We start from the raw sequence: 22,291 nt of genomic DNA, 5'->3' as shown, positions 1-22,291 counted from the left end.
TTACATGAGTATATTATTTGGGGTTTTGGTTTTAAAAGATTACTCCATTGCAAAAATGAGCGATATGGAAATAGGTTTGGAGGAATACTGCATGTAAAACCCAGGGGAATTGCTTGTCAACTCTGGGAGGGGGAGGGAAAAGGGGAGGAAGGGAACACGAATCATGTAACCATGGAAAAAAATAAAAAAAACAAAACAAAATAAACAGCTCCCAAATCACTTGGATTATCGCTGAATAATTACTTTAGCACACACCTTGCCTGAAATTTATTGATTTCTTATAATGCTTGGGAGGAGTATTGACTAAAAATGAAAATCAAGTACTTCTTCAACAAATATATAACACCAGCTGTGTACTTATGAGACAATGTGTGCTATGGGCTGTAGGAGATAGAAGGGAATCTAAAGCTGTAAATTGATACTTACAGTGGTCTTTGGAGCATCATCAGGGTGGCATAATCAAAAGCACTTGGAGTCAGGAAGAATGGAGTGTGACACTTGTCGCAGACACTTAAGAGCTATGTGATGCTGAGTACCTCACTTAATCTCTGTCATCCTTTGTTTTCTCATCTGTAAAATGGGGATCTCTTAGAGATATTGTGAGAATTAAATAATATATGCAAAATGCAATGTAAACCTTGAATTGATATATGATTATAAACAATTTTTTCTAGACTGCCAGATAAGTTCCAACCTTGTGCAATGATAAAAAACAAAAGTAAGCATCCTATTTCCAAGACCTACAGCAAATGTATTTAATGATCAGATTGCCTTCTTGGTACATGTTGGAATAGAAATGACTGAGTCCTTTCCCTAGAGTTCTGAATAATCCCAGTATGTGAGTAAAACCCACAGAGATTGGTTTGAAGGATCTTTCAGTCCTCTGTAACTTTTCCCAACCAGATTGTGTCTCTTAGTCCTCTGTCCTGGTAAGGATGGCAGTGGGAGTGGGTACCAATAGCTATGAGAAAAAGTCTAGATGCTCTGTGTTCCAGGTCATCTTTTCCATTTGTTCTAATGTCCCACAAACAAGTCATTCCCACTTCTTTCCTTCTCAACGACTCATTGTCTCTTTTCACATTCATGTTGGTTTTTTATCCACCTGGACTGTATCTTCCCACCTGCCTCTCCATTTACATATTTTCTGTCTCCCTTATCTAGCAAGTCACATATATCAACTTATTTTTTTTAAGCCCTGACCTTCTGCCATAGACCTGTCACCATGTAACCTCTCAGTTCCCTTCCTCCAGCCCTCAGAACTTCTCTGTCTCATCTCCTACTCATAAGTGAATTTTCTTAGACAACTCAAACTTAGTCATTTAAGTGCCTAAACTTTTCTCTTAACCATTTTAGTGGAATTCTTTCTAAAATGGATCTCACACCCAATTTTCCATCCTCGCCTTCTTAAATGGATGCTACTGACCGCCTTGATGGCTCTGGGTTTTCCTTATGATCAATTATTGGCTAAGGCTGCAACATAGTGATGCTCTAGGGATTTCTTTGAGACATAAAGACTATTTCTTTCCACCCTTAATGGCTCTGCCCTGGTTTTTTAATCTTCCTGTCTTGTTTTCTAGATTTTATTTATTCAATGTCAGGCAGATTTCTCTCTGCAGTCAATGAGGACCTGCCTCTAAGAAGTTCTTTTCTATTCTAATTTGCTACTTTCGAATCTGCTTTGAGATTGGTAACAATGTATAAAAACTTTCTAGAAATGTGAAAGAGACTATGCAGCCTAACCCTCTCATTTTAAAAATGAGGAAACTGAGGCAAGTGGGTTAAGTGACTTGCTCAGAGTAACACAGATATTAAGTATGCAAACCCAGGTTTTCTGAATCTTTGGCCATGTTGTTCTTAAGGCACCACACTGCCTATATGAAGTAAGAGGGACCATTTCTGTGAGTAGAACATAGACTTTGTGAGAACTGTTTTTACTGTTCAAGGCCTTTTTCTTGACCATCTTCCAGATAAAGTTGCCCTATAAGTAAGGTGGACAGCTAGGTGGCTCAATGGATAGAGCTCAGACCTGGAGTCTGGAAGATCTGAGTTCAAATTTAGCCTCAGACATTTACTAACTGTGACCCTGGGCAAGTCACTTAACCCCATTTGTCTCACTTCCTCATTTGTTCCTTATCTCAGTTTCTCATCTGAGCTGGTATAAGAAATGACAAACCAATCTAGTATCTTTGTAAAAAAAAAGTCAAATACAACTGATTCAACAGCAATATTATATGAAAATATCACACTGAATGTCTATGTATGAGAGTTGTGCAGTATTGGGAATGGGTATGGAGGAAGAAAATAGGGAAATATATGCCAGTTACCTAATTTTTGTTTTTCACTTATGTCTGACTCTTCTGACCCCATCTGGGGTTTTCTTAGTTAGCAAAGATACTGGAGTAATTTGCCATTTCCTTCTCCAGCTCATTTTATAGATGAGGAAACTGAGGCAAGTGGGTTAAGTGATTTATCCAGGGTCATACAGCTGGAAGGTGTCTGAGGCTGGATTTTAACTCAGGAAGATGAGTCTCCCTGACTCCAAGTATGGCATTCTATCCACTGTATTATCTAGCTGCCTGAGTTACCTAAAGATAGTTCTTTGCATGTTAATTTGCAGATCTTTAACATTATCTCATTGGTGGCAAGTAGTATAGAACTTGGCATCAGAAGATTCAGGAATTGAAATACTGCCCCATACACTGAATGAGTTGTGAGGTCATGGGAAAGTCACTTACCTTGCCTGAGTCATAGTTTTCCGATCTGTAAAATGGGGATAACAGTACTGTTGGTACTTAATATTCTCACAGCGTTGTTGTGAGGATCCCAAGATTATAGATTTGGAGCTAGAAGGAATCTTAGGGATCACCTAGACCTTTCACTTCATTTTAAGGCTGAAGAAACTAATGGTCAGAGAGCCAAAGTGACTGTGCCTAAGTTAATTCAGAGTTCTAAATAACAGCACTGGGATTTGAATCATGTCTGTCTATGGAATTCCATGCTTCTCATCCAGTTTAAACTTCCATTTAAAATTCTATTTTTTCCTGTTTAAATATTGTTTTAAAAAAGTTCTCTTCTGGTAGAAACTCGGCTAACCAGCAGCTGAACTCTGCTAATGCAGTCTTTCAAAGAGAAACTTCTCCAGGCTGTAAGAGTTCTCAGGGGGCCCATCATACAGACAGACAATCCTCTACATACGATAGTTGACCAAATGTCTAACATTTTCTCCTTCTCAAATAATCGCAGCCATGTTTAAAGTCTTGGCTCAGTGCATCATGCTCAGCTGGTGGCAGTGCTCCCTAATTACAGGGAAGGTAACAGGATTCCAGGGTCTCTGACTGTTAGAGTCCCTCAACTTTCTGATTGATACTAAGTATTGGTTCCAATCCTCCCATCTTTAGGTCTGGCTCCCAATCCACTGAGCCACTCAGCCGCCTCCCTTGCCTGCCTCTTGCTTTTCATGCTGCTGATGCAATCAGTTCTAGGTTCACAGTTTAGGAACCAGTCTGGAAGCAGAAGCCCAGAGGCTCTGGGTCTCCTTGTTTTCATCTGTTGACTACAGGCATCCTCAGGGTTAGGGAAAGGCTGACACCTTCTGTTGGGGCTGTTGGCAGCAGCTGCTGCCTTCCTCCCCGCTGGGCTGCCCAGCCTCTCTGATGCTTATCCGAAGCTCCCAAGAGGGAAAACAAAAACATAGCAGCCTCTCTCAAGCTCAGAACCTGAAGTGATGATGCCCATGCCTATCAGGTCATGAGCATATTTTTAAATGTTAATGCAGAATATCCTAAAATTGGGGTTGGAACTCATAGACCTCAGGATGTTAAAGCTAAATCCCCTGCCCCATTGCTCTCTGCTTTTATCCATTCTTTCTTTCAAGGAGTAAAGTCCCTGGCTTGGTCTTTGTTCCAGTGTGATGTCACAGGGGTAGGGATGCCTCAGGAGATCCCTCATGCTGTTCTGGGCTCTGGGGAGGCCCCACAGGGGCAAGTTCCTTCTGAAATGGATAACAGCAGAAGCTAATTTCAAGCTGTCAACATTAGCTTTTAAATGTAAACAAACAAAGGAATAAAAGATGCCCTAGGAAATGATGGAGAAACCAGACCTGACTAGCCTGAACTACAAGTTGTCTTCCCCTGCTCTACAAGGCATAAGATCAAAGGTTTAAGCTGGAATGTACTTTAGAAATAATCTATAGCTAGCTCCATATTTTATAGATAATGAGGACTTTCCCCCCAAATTAAATGTTAATTTTTTCAATGAAAAAAATAGATTTCCTCTTCCTTTCCCCTCCCCTCCCCCATAGCTAGCCCCCACTGAAAACAAAAAACCAAAACCAAAATCTTTGTAACAAATTTGCATGGTCATTCCCTTATTAACTATGTCCAATACTATTTGCCTCATTCTACAATCTGTATTTATCTCTTATATTTCAGGAGGATGCTTTATCATCTCTCCTCTGTAGCAGTGGATCATAACATTGATCAGAGTTTGAAACATTTTCAAAATTGTTGTCATTGGGGGCAACTGGGTGGCTCAGTGGATTGAGAGCCAACCCTAGAGACAGGAGGTCCTAGGTTCAAATATGGCCTCAGACACTTCCCAGCTGTGTGACCCTGGGCAAATCACTTAACTCCCATTGCCTATTTTTAAAAAATGTTGTCATTATCATATAAATTAGCTTCTTGAATCTGTGCCCGTTGTTGCACTGTATCTGTTCATACAAATCATCCCAGGTTCCTCTGAACCTATCCCTTCCATCATTTCTTATAACACAATTGTATTTCATTACATTCATGTACAATAATTTATTCAGATATTCCCCAATTGATAGGCACTCCTTTAGTTTCCAGTGCATTGCCACCACCACCACAACAGCTGCTTACAAGTGTTTTTGCATGTGTGAGTGCCTTTCCTCTTTCTTGGATTTCTCTGGTGGTCACTGGCCCAATAGAGGCATCACTAGGTCAGTGAGCTATGCACAGAGTTCCAAATTGTTTTCCAGAATGCTTAGACTAATTCATAGCCCCATCAGCAGTGTATTAATGTGTAATTAACATCTATCGTCTCTCCAACATTTGTCATTTTCCCATTTTTGTCTGCTTGGTTAAAGAAATTAAGGCCTTGAATGAAGTGTTTTGCCCAAGGTAAGTATCAGAGATTGGACATGAGCCCATGCTCTCTTACTCTACATCTAGGACTTTTTCTATTGTACCGTCAAAGCTTACGGCTCCCGTATTCTCCAAGGTCTTCGTCCATGTCCTAATTGGGTTTCAGTCTCTTTAGATCCCAAGATCAGGTGAGGTAAGAAGAGTTCAGGCTAATATAGATTTAGGTAACACTTTGGGGGTTGTTACAGCCTGTAGTGAAGCTGAATTGTTCCAGCTAGCACCCGCCATCTTTTCATGAAATATACTATGGGAGGTAGTTAAGTGGTGCAGTGGACAGAATGCTGAGTTTAAACCTCTTTAGACAGTTACTAGGACAATAGGCAAATCACTTAACCTCTTTGCCTCAGTTTCTTCATCTGTAAAATGGGGATAATCATAGCACCCCAGGATTGTTGTAAGGGTCTTAGAAATCTCTAGAGGTTGTTCTGTGAAGATATAGAAAATTCTCTTAAACAGGGCTTATTTTGAGGACCCCAGACCTCTCAGCAATCATACTGAGGGCCATCCTTACAGATTCAGTGCCCAGGTTCTACATGTACCCCCTCATTTCCTGGAGCCTCTGTTTAGGCCCCTTTTCTTTGTGGATTGCCCCATCCTTGCTACTGACCTCTCATCAAAATCACTTTTTGGCCTGTGTTCTCTCCCTTGCAGCCTTTCCTTGGTGACTACTTAATTTGATCGATATCCTGATATTCTACTTCGTGCTAATCTATTCATGCCTGCTTGTGGATTGATGGGTGCTAACTAAAATAATTACCTTTTTTGTTGTACTTTAACGTGTTATAAAGCACTTTAGATCTGTTATCTCATCTGAATCTCACAGGAACCTGATGAGGTAGTGCTATGGATATTATTATTGCCACTTTATAGATGAGGAAAGTCAGTTTCAGAGAAATTGAGTGGTTCCAGCTCCAGCCCTCTAGTCATCAGACAGAGGCCTTTCAAAAGTCCGAGCCTGGGGGCAGCTAGGATAGCACAGTGGGTAGATCACCAGGCTTTGAGTTGGGAAGACCTGGGTTCAAATGTGACCTCAAATACTTCCTAGCTATGTGACCCGGGTAAGTAAGTCACTTACTCCCAATTGCCTAGCCCTTACCACTCTTCTGTCTTAGAATTGGTACTAACATAGGAGATAAGTGTTTTGTTTTTTTTAATCATTGAAAAGGGCAGCTAGGTGGCTCAGTCAGTCTAGAGTTAGACCTAGAGACAGGAGGTCCTGGGTTCAAATTTGCCTTCAGACACTTCCTTAGCTGTATGACCTAGGGCAAGTCACTTAACCCCCATTACCTAGCCCTTTCTGTTCTTCTGCCTTGGAACCAATACTTAATCTTGATTCTAAGATGGAGGCTAAAGGTTGAAAAAAAAAACAACCCTCATCCCAGTTTAATTTATGAGCTTTCTAGAAACAGTTCCTTAATCCAAAGGAATGAGTCCACTGGTTGGCATTTTAGGAACTCTGACTAGCTACTTGGGTGAGACTGCCCAGAGACCTGCCTTCTGCACTTAATGTGGAGGGGAGCCCAGATCTTGCTCTCTGTGTGCTGAGAGTAATCCGATTCGGCTCGGAAGGCATCATGTACCCTGGTCCCTTCCTGCCACACTATTCCTCTGCGTCTTTTTTTTTTTTTAAGTTTTCCAAAACATCTAAACAAGTTTTAATGAAGATGCTATGGTTCACCTTCCCCAGGGTAACAGACAGCAATGCAATCTCTGAGTTCCTTAAGACAGGAGGTCCTGGAATTAGAGAGTGGCTTTCTTTCTGTGTCAGCAGGGATCTTGGGCTGGGGAGAGCTTCTAATGGAATCCGTCTGTATTCTAAGAGTGATTGCTAAAGGCTGTGAGGAGATGGCATTATAATCCAAGTGTCATAGAACCTTCAGGATGGAATGAACCACCAGAAGCTATCTAGGCTATTTCTCTGTCTCTAGGCAAAACTGCTATTAACCTATCCCTGATGGGCATCAATTCCATTTGTAAAGCTCTCCAGGGCAAAAACTCCCAATATTTATCGCTAATAGCACATAATTAAAGAATACAGAGTTAAAATAGACCTTAGAAATTATTTTATATGATAAACTGTGCTGAAAGCAACTGCAAGTCTTAAGCATAGGAAGTATCTAAGGATTTTGACAACCTCCCACACAATACAGGTAGACTTTTAGCAACATTCCCAACAGGTGGTTATTCAACATCTTGGATATATCCAAGGATGGGGAGCTCATTTCTTCCATCAGGCAGCCTATTCCATGTTTGATAGCTCAGATTATTCCTTATGTTGAGTTGAAATCATCTCTCTGTAACTTCCACTTCCTGAGCTTAGTTGAAGCTCCACAGAATAAGTTAATTCTCTTTTCCACATAGGATAATATTTCAGAATTGAGACAAACTTTAGAAATGACATTATTTTTGTTCAAGGAATGGCTGGACCATTGCTTGAGAGGCAGTGAGACAGAATGAATAGTATGCTGGACCACCAGCCTCTGACATTTAGTAGCCATGTGACCACAGGCGAGTCAGTAAATATTTCTGAGTCTCAGTTTCCTGATCTGAAAAATGGGAGTAATAGTGTTGTCAGTGCCTGTCTCACTAGGTTGTTTTAAGGCTTAGACATGAATCTATGTAAAAGAGTTTCCAAACCTTAAAGTGCTATGTAAATATCAAGAATTTTAGGAATGGATCCCTTATTGGCTGGGAGGTTAAACTACAGCTTTTAGGTTCCTTCAAACCCCGGTGCTCAGATTTTGTTCTTTTAAAAGTGAAGGGTATTAATAATTAATACATTTTTACTATGTTCTTGTGAGTTCACAGAATTCCTGAGGTGGAAATTATCTTCCCTGGGGCACATCAACAATTCCCCAGGATGATGATCATCATCATCACTACCAGAGATGGCTTTTATATAAAATGCTTTATAGTATGTAAAAAACTCTCTAAATATTGTCATTTTTATTCTCACAACAACCCTGAGAGGGTAGCTGCTATTATTATACCCATTTTTTACTGATGAGAAAACTGAGGCATACAGAAGTTAAGTGACTTGCCCAAGGTCACACAGCCAGTATGTGACAGAGGCAGGATTTCAACTTATGTCTTCCTCACATCAGGGCCAACACTCTATCCACTGTGTTAGACCAGAAGAAATAAAACTTCTTAGTCTTTTTAAACTTGAAAATAATGACTATTCTTAGAAAAATAAGAATATGGTATTTATTTCTTTTTATTTATGCATTTAAGAATAGATATATCTCACATGTGACACTACTATATAATTATTGAGGGCCAAGATTATTTGGTATTATAATTTTTTTTCAAAATTTCCACACCAGTAAATGTTAGCAGGAATGTGGCAAGATTGGAGCACTAATGCATTATTGGTGGAGTTTTGAACTGATCCAACCATTCTGGAGGGCATTTCGGAACCATACCCAAAGGGCTATAAAACTGTGCATACTCTTTGGTCAGGTAATACTACTACTGGCTCTGTATCCCAAAGAGATCATAAAAAGGGGAAAGGATCTACTTGTCCAAAAATATTTATAGCAGCTCCTTTTGTGGTGGCAAAGAATTGGAAATTATGGGGATGTCCATCAATTGGGAAATGGTTGAATAATGGGTGAACAAGTTGTGGTATGTGTTGGTGATGGAATACTACTGTGCTATGAGAAATGATAAGCAGAATCATTTCAGAAAAAGCAGGAAAGATCTGCAGGAACTGATGCAGAGCGAAATAAGCAGAAGAACCAGGAGAACACTGTACATAGTACTAGCAATATTGTACGATGATTATCTGTAAAAACGTGGCTACTCTCAGCAGTGCAATGACCTGGGACAATCCTGAAAGATTTATAGAAAGGATACAGAGCCAGTAGTGGTATTTTGGGATACAGAGCCAGTAGTTGTATTACTGTCTCAAAGGGTATGAACAGTTTTATAGCTCTTTGGGTATAGTTACAAATTGTCCTCCAGAACAATTAGATTAGTTCACAACTCCACCAATAATGCATTAGTGTTTGGGAAGGTTTTAAATTTAAAATGAGGAGTTTGTATTTTATTCTGGAGGCAATGGGGAGTAACCAAAGATTTTTTGAGCAGAGGAGTTACATAATTAGAACTATGAGTTTTTTAATTTAAAACATTATTGATTTATTTGTGACATTCTTTTAAAAAAAATTTGAGGTCCAAATTCTTTCCCTTCATCCAGCCCCTCCCCCTACCCACTGAGAAGGCAAGCATTATGATACCATTTGTATATGTAAAATCATTCAAAACACATTTCCATATTAACCATGTTGCCAAAAAAACTCAAGAAAAATAAAGCAAAAAAATTATACTTCATTTTGAACTCATCTTTCTCTGGCTATGGAGAACATTTTTTATCATGAGTCTTTTGGAATTGTCTTGGATCATTGTTTTCATCAGAATAGCTATATCTTTTAGAGTTGACCATGATAATACTGCTGTTTCTGTGTACAATGTTCTGGTTCTGCCCATATCACTGCATCAATTCATATAGGTCTTTCTGGGTTTTCTGAAATCATCCCACTTGTAATTTTTTACAGTAGAATATAGTATTCCATCCCAATCATATATCAAAACTTCTTTAGCCATTCCTCCTAGATGGGCATCCCTCAATTTCCACTTCTTCGCTAAACCAAAAAGAGCTGCTATAAATATTTTTGTAACTATGGGTCCTTTTCATTTTTCTTTGTTGTCTTTGGGATATAGATCTAGTAGTGGACTAAAAGGTATGCAAAGTTTTGTAACTCTTTGGGAATTGTTCCAAATTGTTCTCTAGGATGGTTGGACTAGTTTACACCTATACCAACAGCGTGTTAGTGTCCCAGTTTCCCCACATCCCTTCCAGAATTTGCCATTTTCCTTTCTATCAGGTTAGCCAGTCTGATAGGTGTGAGGTTGTACCTCAGAGATGTTTTACTTTGCATTTCTCTTATCAGTAGTGATTTGGAGCATTTCTTCATATGACTAGAGATAGCTTTGATTTCTTTTTCTGAAAACTGCCTATTCATATCCTTTAACCCTTTATCACTTGGGGAATGACTTTTTTTTTCAAATAAACTTAACTCTCACTATCTGGGAGATGAGGTCTTTTTCATAGAGACTTATAAAAATCCTTTCCTAGGTTCCTGTTTTCCTTCTAATTTTGGCTACGTTGGTTTTGTTTGTATTAAACCCTTTAAATCTAATGTTATCAAAACTATCCATTTCACTTTCTATGATCTTCGCTATCTCTTGTTTGGTCAATAAATTCTTCCCTTATCTGTAGATCAGACAGGAAAATTTCTCCATGCTCCCTTAATTTGCTTATGATATCTTTTATGTCTAAGTTATGCACCCATTTTGGTCTTATCTTGGTACATAGTGTGAGTCTGTACCTAGTTTATGTCAACTTGCTTTCCAGTTTTCCCAGTAATTTTTGTTAAAGAGTGAGTTTTTCTTCTAAAAGTTTGAGCCTTTGGGTTTCTCATACATTTGATTACTATGGTCATTTACTGCTGTGTATTGTATTCCTAATCTAGTCTATTGGTTAACTAGCCTGTTTCTTAGCCAGTACCAGATTGTTTTGATGATTACCATTTGGTGTGAACCTGGGTAACTGAAAGGGTACTGTGCAGTGATAAGGGAATATCTGGAGGGATACATAATGAGTTCCAGTTTGGCCATGATGTGTTGGAAATTTATTTGTGGACAGGCTTCTTGAAAATGCCATCTTATCCATTTTATCAATGGTAAAGTAAAGATTGTAAAACTTGGAAGCTTTTGAAACATCAGTTATAATAGAAAGTTTCCTCAAAGAAAACGATGATGGGGCTGGTAGATGGTTCAGTGGTGGTCCTTGGTTCAAATGTGGCCTCATAGCCTTTCCAGCTGTGTGACCCTGGGCAAGTCACTGAACCCCTATTACCTAGCCCTTAGCACTCTTCTGCCTTGGACAATACACAGTGTTGATTCTAAGATGGAAGAAAAGGTTTTTAAAAAAAGGAAATGACAAAACAATGCCAAAACTTTTGAAATGCAGCTTATAGTCATTGGAGAAACAATATCTCTGAAAGCATTCATTGATAAAAGAGAATAAAAACAAATCAATGAATTTGTCATATAACTAAAAAAAGTATAAAAGCAACAAATCAGAAATATCAACTCTGATTATTCCATTCCTGAACCTCTAATTTCAAATTTTTGTTTTTCTTCATAAAAACTGGTTACTGTGGTTACATATAGAGTGAACAAAGGGATAAAGGGACAAATAATATACTCGTAGGGTTGTAAGAAAACTTCGTGTTCATCAGCTAACAGCTTTGAGATCCATAATCTACTGGACCAAGTGGTAAATAAGAATTCAGCTTGGTTATATCTTAGTTAAGAAAGCTTCTCTCCTTATTCTTCTTCTATGTTTTATCCTCTATTTAAACACAATGGGATGAGAACCAGGCAATAAGGAAAAGCAATTCCTCAGCCACAGAACAGAGCCAATGATTCCTAGTTTACCAACAACTCAAACAACCCTAATTATTTGAGAATGGGATTAAGTCTGGAGTTGTGGGGGACATTCACATCTGGGAAAAGTCCAGCTACTGTATTGCCTTCTATCCCCACAGACCAGAGCCACACAGGTTAGAATCACCCAGATTAGATTAGACCCATCTATTCATTCTATAACTGTCTGGCCAGACTTAGAGTCATCTAGCCCAGAGACCATCAGTTCAATGAGCATTTCTACACAGATGGTTCCCAAATCTATAGTTGTTATTGTTGATAGGTATTTTCAGACATGTCCAACTCTTTATGACCTCATTTGGGGTTTTCTTGGCAGATGTAATGGAGTGCTTTGCCATTTTATTCTCCAGTTCATTTTATAGATGAAGAAACTGAGGCAAACAGGTTAAGTGACTTGCCCAGAGTCATATTGCTAGTAGGTATCTGAGTTCAGATTTGAATTCAGAAAGATGAGTTTCCGGTACTCTATCTTCTTTGCCACCAACTGCACCCCCCCAACTCTATAAAAACCAGCCTTAATCATTCTTGTTTACTTTTTTATCCCCAACAGCCAACTAGACATCAGAGTATCCTATTTGTACCTCAAAAAGAGCATGTCTAAAGCAGAATTTTCTCCTCTAAAAACCCTTTCTTTTCCCTATTTTCATCTAAAATACTGCCATCTATTCAGTCACCCAGCTTCAGTAACTCAGTCATCCTTGACCCTTGTCCCTTACCCCCTCCACTCATCCAAACAGATGCCAAGTTTTATTGATTCTTTATCTCCTGACTATCTCCATTTTTGTTTGCCATCACTCTGGTTGAGGCCATAATTATCTATCAACTGTGCTATTACAACAACTTCCTAAATGATCTCTTTCCTTCCAGTCTATCTTCTCTAATTTTTTTTCTCTATTTCACTGCCAGAATAAAATTTCAGAAAATAATCCAAATTCATAGATCAGACCCATTCTCTTCTGAAAAAATCTTCAGAGGTTCCCTGTTATACTCACAATCTACCTTTTCTGGTGAGGAAACTGAAACCCAGAGACAGGAAGGGGACTTGCCCAAGGCCACATAGTGAGTTAGTAGGACCTCTGGTTTCTGATTCCCAGGCCAGGGGTCTTTCCACTCCACTGAGCAGTAGTAGACCACTGAGTACTACAAACTGAAATCAAATGTGACACTTGAGTTTGAGAACACTGGGTCACATTACTTTCAAAAAAAAATCAAAAGATTCTTACCTTTTTTCTTTTTTCTGGTACCACTAAATAGTTCAGGGTGAAATACCATTGATTTTCTCCTTGCCAAAACCTTTTCCCCTAGGACCATTCACTCAACTTCCCCTTCCTCCTTCCCTCCTGGAATATACCCATGAAACTCCATTGACAAGCCAATAACATACACAGTCTGATGACACAAATCATGTTTACCAAGAGGATTCTGATCCATCCCATAAAAATGCAGAGGTGTGGGGATCCTATAGGATCCATTGTAGCATTACCTTGGTAGCCAGTGCTCAGAACCCTGGTCTAACAGCATCTAGCATTGTAAATGGCATTAGCATCTCTTTCTGCAAATCTAGGGCCCTGGCCACAAAAGGAGAATGTTTAACAGCTCCTAAATGGTAATAATTTGCCCCATGAAGTTCTGACTTCAGAGTTGTCATACGACAAGGGAATAGGTTGGTGCAATAGTTTGGAGGAACAGCATTCTGAGAGTCCTCATGTTTATTTATTTGTTATTGATTACATGCTATAATGAATTTCCACACAAGTTTTCCTATGTTAGCTGATGGAACTTATCTCCCTCTTTCCCTTCCCTTCCCCCTCCTGGTGCTGGCAGGTGATTTGATCTGGGTTATGCATATATTAGCACGCAAAACTTATTCTATATTGTTCATTTTTTTTCAGTGAGTGATCTTACAAAACCCAAACCTCCAAACATAAATCCAAATAAACAATTAAAAGTCATATGCTTTCATCTGACTCCAACAGTTCTTCCTCTCTGGAGGTGGAGAGCATTCTTTGTCCCAAGTTCCTCAGAGTTGTCCTGGATCGTTGTATTGCCGGTAATAGCTAAGTCTATTACAGTTGATTATGACATTCCTCCTTTTTAGTAATAATAATGTTTGTATATGCATGTGATGTTTAAAACAGCTGGGTAGCACCCAGCCTAGAGTCAAGGAAGATCCAAGTTCAAATCTGGCCTCAGACACTTACTAGGTATGTGACCCCTAGGCAAGTCACTTAACCATGTTAGCCTCAGTTTCCTTATCTGTAAAAATGAGCTGGAGAAGGTCATGGTAAGCCACTCCAGTATTTTTACTAAGAAAGCCCCAAATGAGGTTGTGAAGAATTGAACAGGACTGAAATGACTGAACAAAAACAACAAAGTGCTTAATTTATATCTTGAAAGATTCTCTGAGGAAGGAGTGCATGGATGACAACTGGTACAAAGGCCTTGAGATGGGAGATAGAGTTTCTTGCATGAGGAACAGAGAAAAGGCTTCTTTGGCTGGATTATAGAATGTTGGCAGGGGTATAATGTTCAGTGAAGCTGGAACGATAGACTGGGACCAGTTTGCAAAGGGCTTTAGAAGCAAGATGGGTATTTCTATTTGATCCTAGAGGTAATAGGGGGCCATTGGAGTTTATTGAGTAAGGGCAGCCCTTTCTTGAGAAAGATCACTTTGGCAGATGTGTGGCAGAATGAGTAGAGTAGAGAGAGACTAAGGCAGGGAGACTGAAAAAAAATATAATTTGATCTTTATAACAACCCTGAAAGAAGTGTCACTATCATCCCCATTTAACTTATGGGGAAGTAAGGCCCAGAGAGCTAGAAAAAGACAAATCTTCTGACTCCAAATCCAGTGTCCTGGTCACAGCTATATGCTACTTATTTATAGTGGTTCAAACTTTAGTCAATCAAGGAGCATTTATTGTTGTTCATTCCTTTCCATTGTGTCCAACTTTTCATAGCTCCATTTGAGATTTTCTTAGCAATGGTACTGGAGTAGTTTGCCATTTCCTTCTCCATCTTTTTTGATAGGTGAAGAAACTGAGGTGAACAGGGTTAAGTGACTTGCCCAGGATCACACAGCGAACAAATGCTGAAGCTGGATTTGAACTCATGAAGATGAATCTTCCTGACTCCACTGCACCACTTTGCTGCCCCAAGAAGTTTTTATTAAGTGCCCACTATAAGCCAGGCACTGATATTTTTTACTTTTTTTCCCCTAGACATAAGAGTTCATTGATGTCTCTAAGAACTCCCAATAGGGACTTTCCCTCTAGCAATTCAGACTTGCTTGAGGATGCTAATGCAGAGCAACTTGCTCTGAGTCACACAGTTATTAGTATATGACAGGGGTAGGATTTGAACTTCGGTTTTCCTGACTCTGAGGCTGATGACTTTCCACATCACATGGCCTCTTCACATTGGAGATTCAAAGACAAAAAATAAATAGTTGCTGCCTTGAGTAATTTTTGATCTCTTGGGAAACATGTACATCAATAAATACTTAATAGATACAGAATAACCCAAACTGCAGAAGTATATATGCTACAAACTTGCCAAAACATTATTTGAAAGTTTAATTATTTAAGCTTTGTTTATGCTTATGAATTTTGCTTGTGAATTTTGAATAATAAAATTTTATTTTTTGTGTTAGACTGTCTTAAAGCTAGCATAAAAAACACAATACTTTCAGGAGCTGAACAGTAGCTGTTGAAAGTTTTAACAGAATCATCTAGAGGAGCTTTTAGGTAGCATGGTGGATAGAATGCCAGACCTGGAATTGGAAGGACCTGGGTTGAAATTTGGCCTCATACACTTCCTAGGTGTGTGACCCTGGGCAAGTCACTTAACCTTGTTTGGCTAGTTCTTGCTTTTCTGTCTTAGAGTTGTTACTAAGACAGAAAGTAAGGGTTTAAAAAAATTAGAACAAATTCAGAAATATTGATAGGATTCAGGGTACCATAGCTATCTAGTGGTACTGTTGCATTGACTTCATCTTATTACCTTTCATCCATCTGTCTCTTTGCTCACATTTTGTCCTTGGATGTTACCTCACTCTTGGGTCTTCTGTCTTTCTCCCTCTGGAATACAGATTCTGGCTAATGTTTTCATCTACCTGTGTGCCATCATCGTGGGCATTATGTCCTACTACATGGCTGACCGCAAGCATCGAAAGGCCTTCCTTGAAGCCCGTCAATCCCTTGAAGTGAAAATCAACTTGGAAGAACAGAGCCAACAGCAGGTAAGTCTAATGTGTTAGGGACACCAGTCCCTAAGGATTTTATAGAACTCTATAGATTCTAGTACTAGTACGAGGGCAAAGTGAGACAGTGGATCCAGATAAATGGCCATTGGTGAGATCTTAGAGATAAGAGCCTACCTGGTGATTATAGGTCATCTAGTCTACAAATGTTCTTGGAATGCTCCAGTTGCTTTGGATCTCATGTCAGGTTCTTGCAAGTTCTTTTTCCCCACAACTGTCTTTTGCTATTTCAAAAGTTGCCACTGTTTTTTGACAACAGGACTCTTCAGCACTATGTAAGTAAATGTGTATGATAGACCAGAAGTATTGGCAGTTGCAAGCTGTCCACAAAACTCTAGAGTGCAATCAGATTAAAATATAATTGGGAAATATTTAACAAAATAAACACAAATATAATACAACATAGGGAATGCTAATCTGTAGTTTTCCAAGTTAACATGCAGCCTGAAGATCCATTTCTGTTTGAGTTTGACAACCTGAGCTAAACCATGGTTGCACTCAGCAATGTCAAATCTCCATTTATCCAAGAGATGGAATGTTTGCTGGTTGAAGTTATTTCTGGGGCCTTTTGACCTCCTAGTTGTGTTGATCATTGGTGAAGTTAAACTTCTCCAAGAAATGGCGAGTCATGGTCAATGTCTGCTTTTGTTTACTTACCACTTTTCAAAATCCATAGTTGGTGTAGCAGGTGTGATTGGAGGTTCTGGAAAGATATGCAGTGTTATCTCTTTACTTCCAGCCTTTCTTCAAATTTGATACTGATTTTTTCCTAACTTACACTCAGACAATTGATTCTGCAGTGGCTTCTATGTTGGCAGCCAGGCATTTCTTATTTGTTAAGAGGTAGTCAATTATTTTTCTTGTTGCTCAGTGCTTCACCTTCTTACTATATTCTTGTAGAAAATATTATGATATACAAGTCTGAGACTTATGCATCATCAAAGAGCCTTATTTTCCAGCATGTATTTTCCTTTCTTCACAATCCCAGAACTGCATTACTTTTTCCTTGGTCAGGTTTCTTTTTTCTGCATACTGTTGCCAGATTAATTTAGGTTATGTATACATCTGATCCTGCCACTCTATTGCTTTAAACTTTTTAATGGCTCCCTACTACTGAAGAGCAAATTTTATAGTAGGGAAACCACTCTACTTTTCTAGCATTGTTTTGTTTCACTCTCCCCTTGTACTCTCTACATCGGCCCACATGGATTATTCACTGTCCCACATACTCTCATAGTGTTTTCCCATTTCTATGCCTTTGTCCATGCTGATCCTTGTGCCTGGAATGCCAACTCAGTCTGTTGGATTTTTGCCCATTGGTTAAAGGCCAGCTCAAATGCCACCTGGATGTGAATGAAGCCTTTCCTGCTCCCTCAGTTGCTAATGACTCTTCCCAAGTCATACATCACATAGCCCTGGTAACACCTTTCTTATGTGTTCATTATGTATTGCTTTCTGTGATATTTTTTGGAGGGAATATAACTTTTCATATTCCTAAGTAAGATAAACTCTAAGCTCCATGGACTCATGGGTTGCTTTATTGAAAGTTGTTAGTCCTAGGACATTCTCTTAAGTGGTGTTCAGCTACTGAATTTAAGGACTGGGAGAGGCCTAGATCCCCCTGACTGGTTAACCACTTTGGGCAGAAGAGGCAGTTAGATCCTCTGGGCCTGGAGGGGGGTGGGGAAGAGAGGAGGGAGGCAGGGAAAGAGAAGAGGGAGGGAAATAGAGGAAGGAGGGGTGAGGGAGGGTGAGAGAGAGAAAAGATGGAGAGAGAAGAGAAAAAAGAGAGGGAAAGAGGAGACAGAAAGGAAGGAAAACAAGAAGAAAGAAAAAGGGGAAAGGACCTACTTGTACAAAAACATTTCTAGCTGCTCTTTTTGTGATGGCAAAGAATTGGAAACTGAAGGGATGTCCCTCAATTGGGGAATGGCTGAACAAATTGTGGTATATGATGGTGATGGAATACTATTGTTCTGTAAGGAATGGTGAGCAGGATGATTTCAGGAAGAGCTGGAAAGATATCATGATCTGATGCAAAGTGAATTAAGCAGAACCAGGAAAACATTGTACACAGTACACAGTAACAGCAATATTGTGGAATACTCAGTTGTGATAGACTTGGCTACTCTCAGTGATACAGTGATCCAGGACATTTCTGAAGGATTTATGACAAAGAATGCCATCCACCTCCAGAGAAATGACTATTGGAGACAAAATGCAGATGAAAGCACATGATTTTTCATTTGTTTATTTGGGTTTATGCTTTGGGGTTTTGGTTTTATAAGATTACTCACTTAAAAAATGAACAATATAGAAATAGGTTTTGCATAATAACATATGCATAACCCAGATTAGCCTGCTAGCCCCAGGGGTTGAAGGGAAGGGAGGGAGGGAGATAAGTTCGATCGTATAACTTAGGAAAATCATTTGGAAATTTGTTACATGTTATTGGTTTAAAAAATAAAGCAATACTTATAATCTTTTTTAAAAAGTAAGAAAGAAAAAGAGAAATTTTTTGAAAATTAGGAGATGGTATATGCTATATGAGCCAAAGCACCTTGACTATCACTTCCCCTCTGACTCAGATGAAGATTACCCAGGATCCTGGACTTAAGGGCTTTGAGAATAGTAATGCCTCATTTTCTCCTCACTCCAAGACCATTAGTTTTACTTCTATCCCCTCCCCCACTGCTCTCATCTGGGGAATCAGACCTCATGGAGATGCATCCTGGCTGCAGATGCTGCAATCATAGCCACTGAAGAAGGGGTTGGGAGGGATTGAGGAGATGGGGGTGGTGCAAGGGATGGAGTTTGTATCACTAAAATCCTTAGTGTTGTCAACTGGTTCAACTTCCCAGGAATGGAAGGATCTGGATTTGGTTGTGGAAAATACATTAAAGAAAATGCAGTCCATGTGCTTTGCCCCTCACTGTACCTTAAGGAACATGGGGGGCGGGGAGGCCCTTCCTATCTGACTTGCAGCTGAAACCTCTAGATGTTGCCTTCCTTATTAGCGTGTGAGCTCCCTAAGAGCAAGGACTCTCTTATCTTACTTTCCTATTTTTATCACTGTTCCTTAGCACAGAGTATTTAATAATATTTCATTTGTTCATTTATAATTGATAAAATGTTGATGTTTTCTTACTCCAGTTTTCTGTTTACATTTGCAGTCTTTAACGTTTGAGCAAAAAACCCCTATAAGAATTAAAAAATCCCACTTAAAAATCTTAAAATATAAATTAAATGCTTATAATAATCATAAATAGAATAATAGAACAATAAATCTCCTTTCTATTAAAAATGTTATAGCATTACCACAGAAAAAGGGCTTTGGTGTGAGTCCATATTGCTTTGTTTTATGAATGCTACAGATGAAGCAGAAATGTCCCCAAAGTCTTAGTCCCTCAGGACCCCCAGCTTGGAAGATCTTGATCTGATAGTACATAAAGGCATCTATTCTCATCTTTGAAGACCCCATCCCAAACCACAAGGAGTTATTGGTTTCCCTTAATAATGAACTCTTCAATTAGCTGGAATTCTTCTTGATATAATATGAACACCCTCCATTGCACTTTCACCCAGTGTAGATCCTCAGTGGTTGTAGAAGGTCTTATCATCCTTTGTGAGAGTGTTTGTTGCCCTCATTCCTCTATCTTTCCTTCTCCAGATGACTTCTTATTCTAAAAACTTCCCCCTACCTTCTTTGCCTCATCCATTTTGAATATAATTTTGTATTTTTCATTTTCCCTTGATTATGAAATACATTAGATGCAAAGCCTATAGTATTTGGCTTTCAATAGGTATAGATAGATAGATAGATAGAGAGTGAAAATGAATGATGAGTTAGGTTCTAAGTAGAACAGGCTAGTATACTTATGAGAAATTAGAAATCTTCTTTTAAAGAGCGATCCTTTTCTCAGAAATAAAGGCTCATTTTCTTCATGCCAACATTATCTGTCCACTAGTTTTGGAACACCAGAGTCTTTAAGGAAATAAAAATATTATACAGAAAACAACAGAATATTGGAAGATGCATAATTGCGGTGGGGGTGAGGGAGGGCCAAATGTAATATATATCAGTTAAGGAACTTTGAAGAACTGGAATACAAGACGTCATTAGAAAAATATATGAGTGAAAAAGAAGAGTCTTTTCATATGACAAAATGGAGGGTTAATGGGTTAAGAGAACAAATTCATTGGTATTCTGGGAATGGTAAGAGAAAATGAAGGAAGTACTTTAGATAGATCACCCATGGCACATTTTTCAGAGACCATGGACCAGAGTTGCCATGGATTTATAGTCAAGGATGAGCTATAATCTGTATCACTGGAAAGAACGTCTATCTTGATGAGATCACAGCTCTCTGCTTAGTTGGAAGTTTGGAGTGCATGTTCCTACTTTCCTCCAATCAGAGAGTAGGAATGAGGTGGCATCCCAAGGCTGATGAGATTTTTATAGGATAATGAGGTCATCCCAATAATGAGCTTCCCAAGATCTGATAGGGAAGTCAGAGAAGTTCCAAATTAGTACAGCAAGATGAGAAATGAGGAAAGAGATGAACAAGTCTAGTCTTTCTTCTACATGTAGTTGAGTTGTTTCAATTGTTTCTGACTCTTTGTGACTCCATTTGGAGTTTTCTTGGCAAAGATACCGGAGCGATTTTACCATTTCCTTTTCTAGATGAGAAAACTGAGGCAAACAGGATAAAATGACTTGCCTAGGGTCACATAGCTAGTAAATGTCTGAGGCCAGATTTGAGAAAGATTATTCTTTCTGACACCTGGCCAGGCACTCTATCCATTGCATCATCACCTAGGTCCATGTTGGCGAATCTATTGGACATTGCTAGAGGGGGCTGCTCCCTTCCCCTCTCCACAGGTGCCTGAGGACATTTCTCACATAACCCAGTGCTCTACCAGTAGCCCAATGAGAGCAATTCCTTTCTCCCCTGTATGGGGTAAGGTGGGGAGGGGTTTACACATGGTGTGAGGATTGCGGTTTGGGCCCTTGGTCTCTAAAAGGTTCCCTATCACTGATCTAGATGAATATGAAAGAGCTGAACAAGTTTAAACTTTCATCTATATAAGGGCTCTTTGAATACTTGGAATTTGAAAAAAACATTACCATCTTTTTTTCTCTGAGCCTTCTCTTCCCCAGGTTAAACATTCCCAGCTATTTCACCAATCCTTGCATAGCTTGTGTTGTCTTTAGCATTTTCACTCTCCTTATTACCATCCTTTAGATGCTCTCCAGTTTACCCATGCCATCCCTAAAATGTGGTACCAAACCCCCCTCACAATGTACTCTGACCAGGCACCAAGAACAAAGGCCTATCAGCTCCCTTTTTGCAAACATTTGTGCCTCTTTTAATCCAGCCTAAGTTTGAATTTACTTTTTTGGCTGCTATGTGACACTCTTGATGTACATAGAGGGAAAAACCTTAGAGTATTTATTCCTATAAAGCAATGCCTTTCTACCTTATCCTCATGCAACTGATTCTTTGAACTCATATGTACTTCATGTTTTTCCCTATTAATTCCCCTATATTTGATTTTTTCCCCATCATTCTAACCTTTATCTAAAAGGTGAAGCAAACTATCTTTTAAGTAGTTTTTCATGTCTCTCCACATTTCCCTCCAACATTTTGATTACTTTTTTTTGGTAATTTAATTTAATTTTCTCTCCAATTAAATGTAAAAACTATTTTTAATGTTTTAAAAAGAATTTTGAGTCTCAAATTCTCTCCTTGTTTCTCTCTGCCCACCTCCCAGATGGTAAACAATCACATGTAGATTTTACACGTGCAATCATGTAAACCATTTTTCTATATTAATCTTTTTGTGGAAGGAAACTTGAACAAAAAAATTACAAAAGTGAAAAAATTTTGCTTTGGTCTGGATTCAGATTCCATCAGTTCTTTCTTTCAGATGGCATTTTTTTATCACAAGACCTTTTTTTTGCTTTTTTTTTTGTTTTGCTCTCCCTTCTTAAGACCTTCTTCAGTTAAAGATTTGAACAAATGGAGAATAATTTTTAAAATTTATCGAAGGATGATGGATCTAGAGTTGAAAGGGGCTTTATAAGTCATCTTGTCCAACCCTTTCATCTTACAGATGAGGAAATTGAGGCCCAGAGAGACCAAATAATTTATCCAAGCTCACACAGGAAGTATCAAGAGCCATAAATCTTTCTACTTCACCATGCATTTTGCTCTCAGTCCTCTTCCAGATGAGTTGGTTTCTGTAGCACATTTGGCCAGTGTGTTCAGAGACACCATCATTCATTTTCTGGGACACAAATGATACTTTGGACTCCAGAATCCTAGAAGTACAGAGGACTTTCCTT

At 39.0% G+C, this 22,291-nt stretch overlaps 1 protein-coding gene across 1 annotated transcript in view; it reads left to right on the top strand.

The window, feature by feature from the left end:
• The window catches only part of ADCY3 (adenylate cyclase 3), a 147,770-nt gene that overhangs the window by 23,695 nt on the left and 101,784 nt on the right, over positions 1 to 22,291 (top strand). The window contains exon 3 of the mRNA XM_007475926.3: positions 15,772 to 15,921. Coding sequence (XP_007475988.1) covers positions 15,772 to 15,921 — 150 coding nt within the window. The remainder of the gene's footprint in view (positions 1 to 15,771; positions 15,922 to 22,291) is intronic.

Source organism: Monodelphis domestica, chromosome 1, assembly GCF_027887165.1.
Source record: "Monodelphis domestica isolate mMonDom1 chromosome 1, mMonDom1.pri, whole genome shotgun sequence".
Lineage (NCBI taxonomy): Eukaryota > Metazoa > Chordata > Mammalia > Didelphimorphia > Didelphidae > Monodelphis > Monodelphis domestica.
The sequence above is the reverse complement of the archived record's forward strand: the minus strand, read 5'-3'. Positions and strand labels throughout refer to the sequence as shown.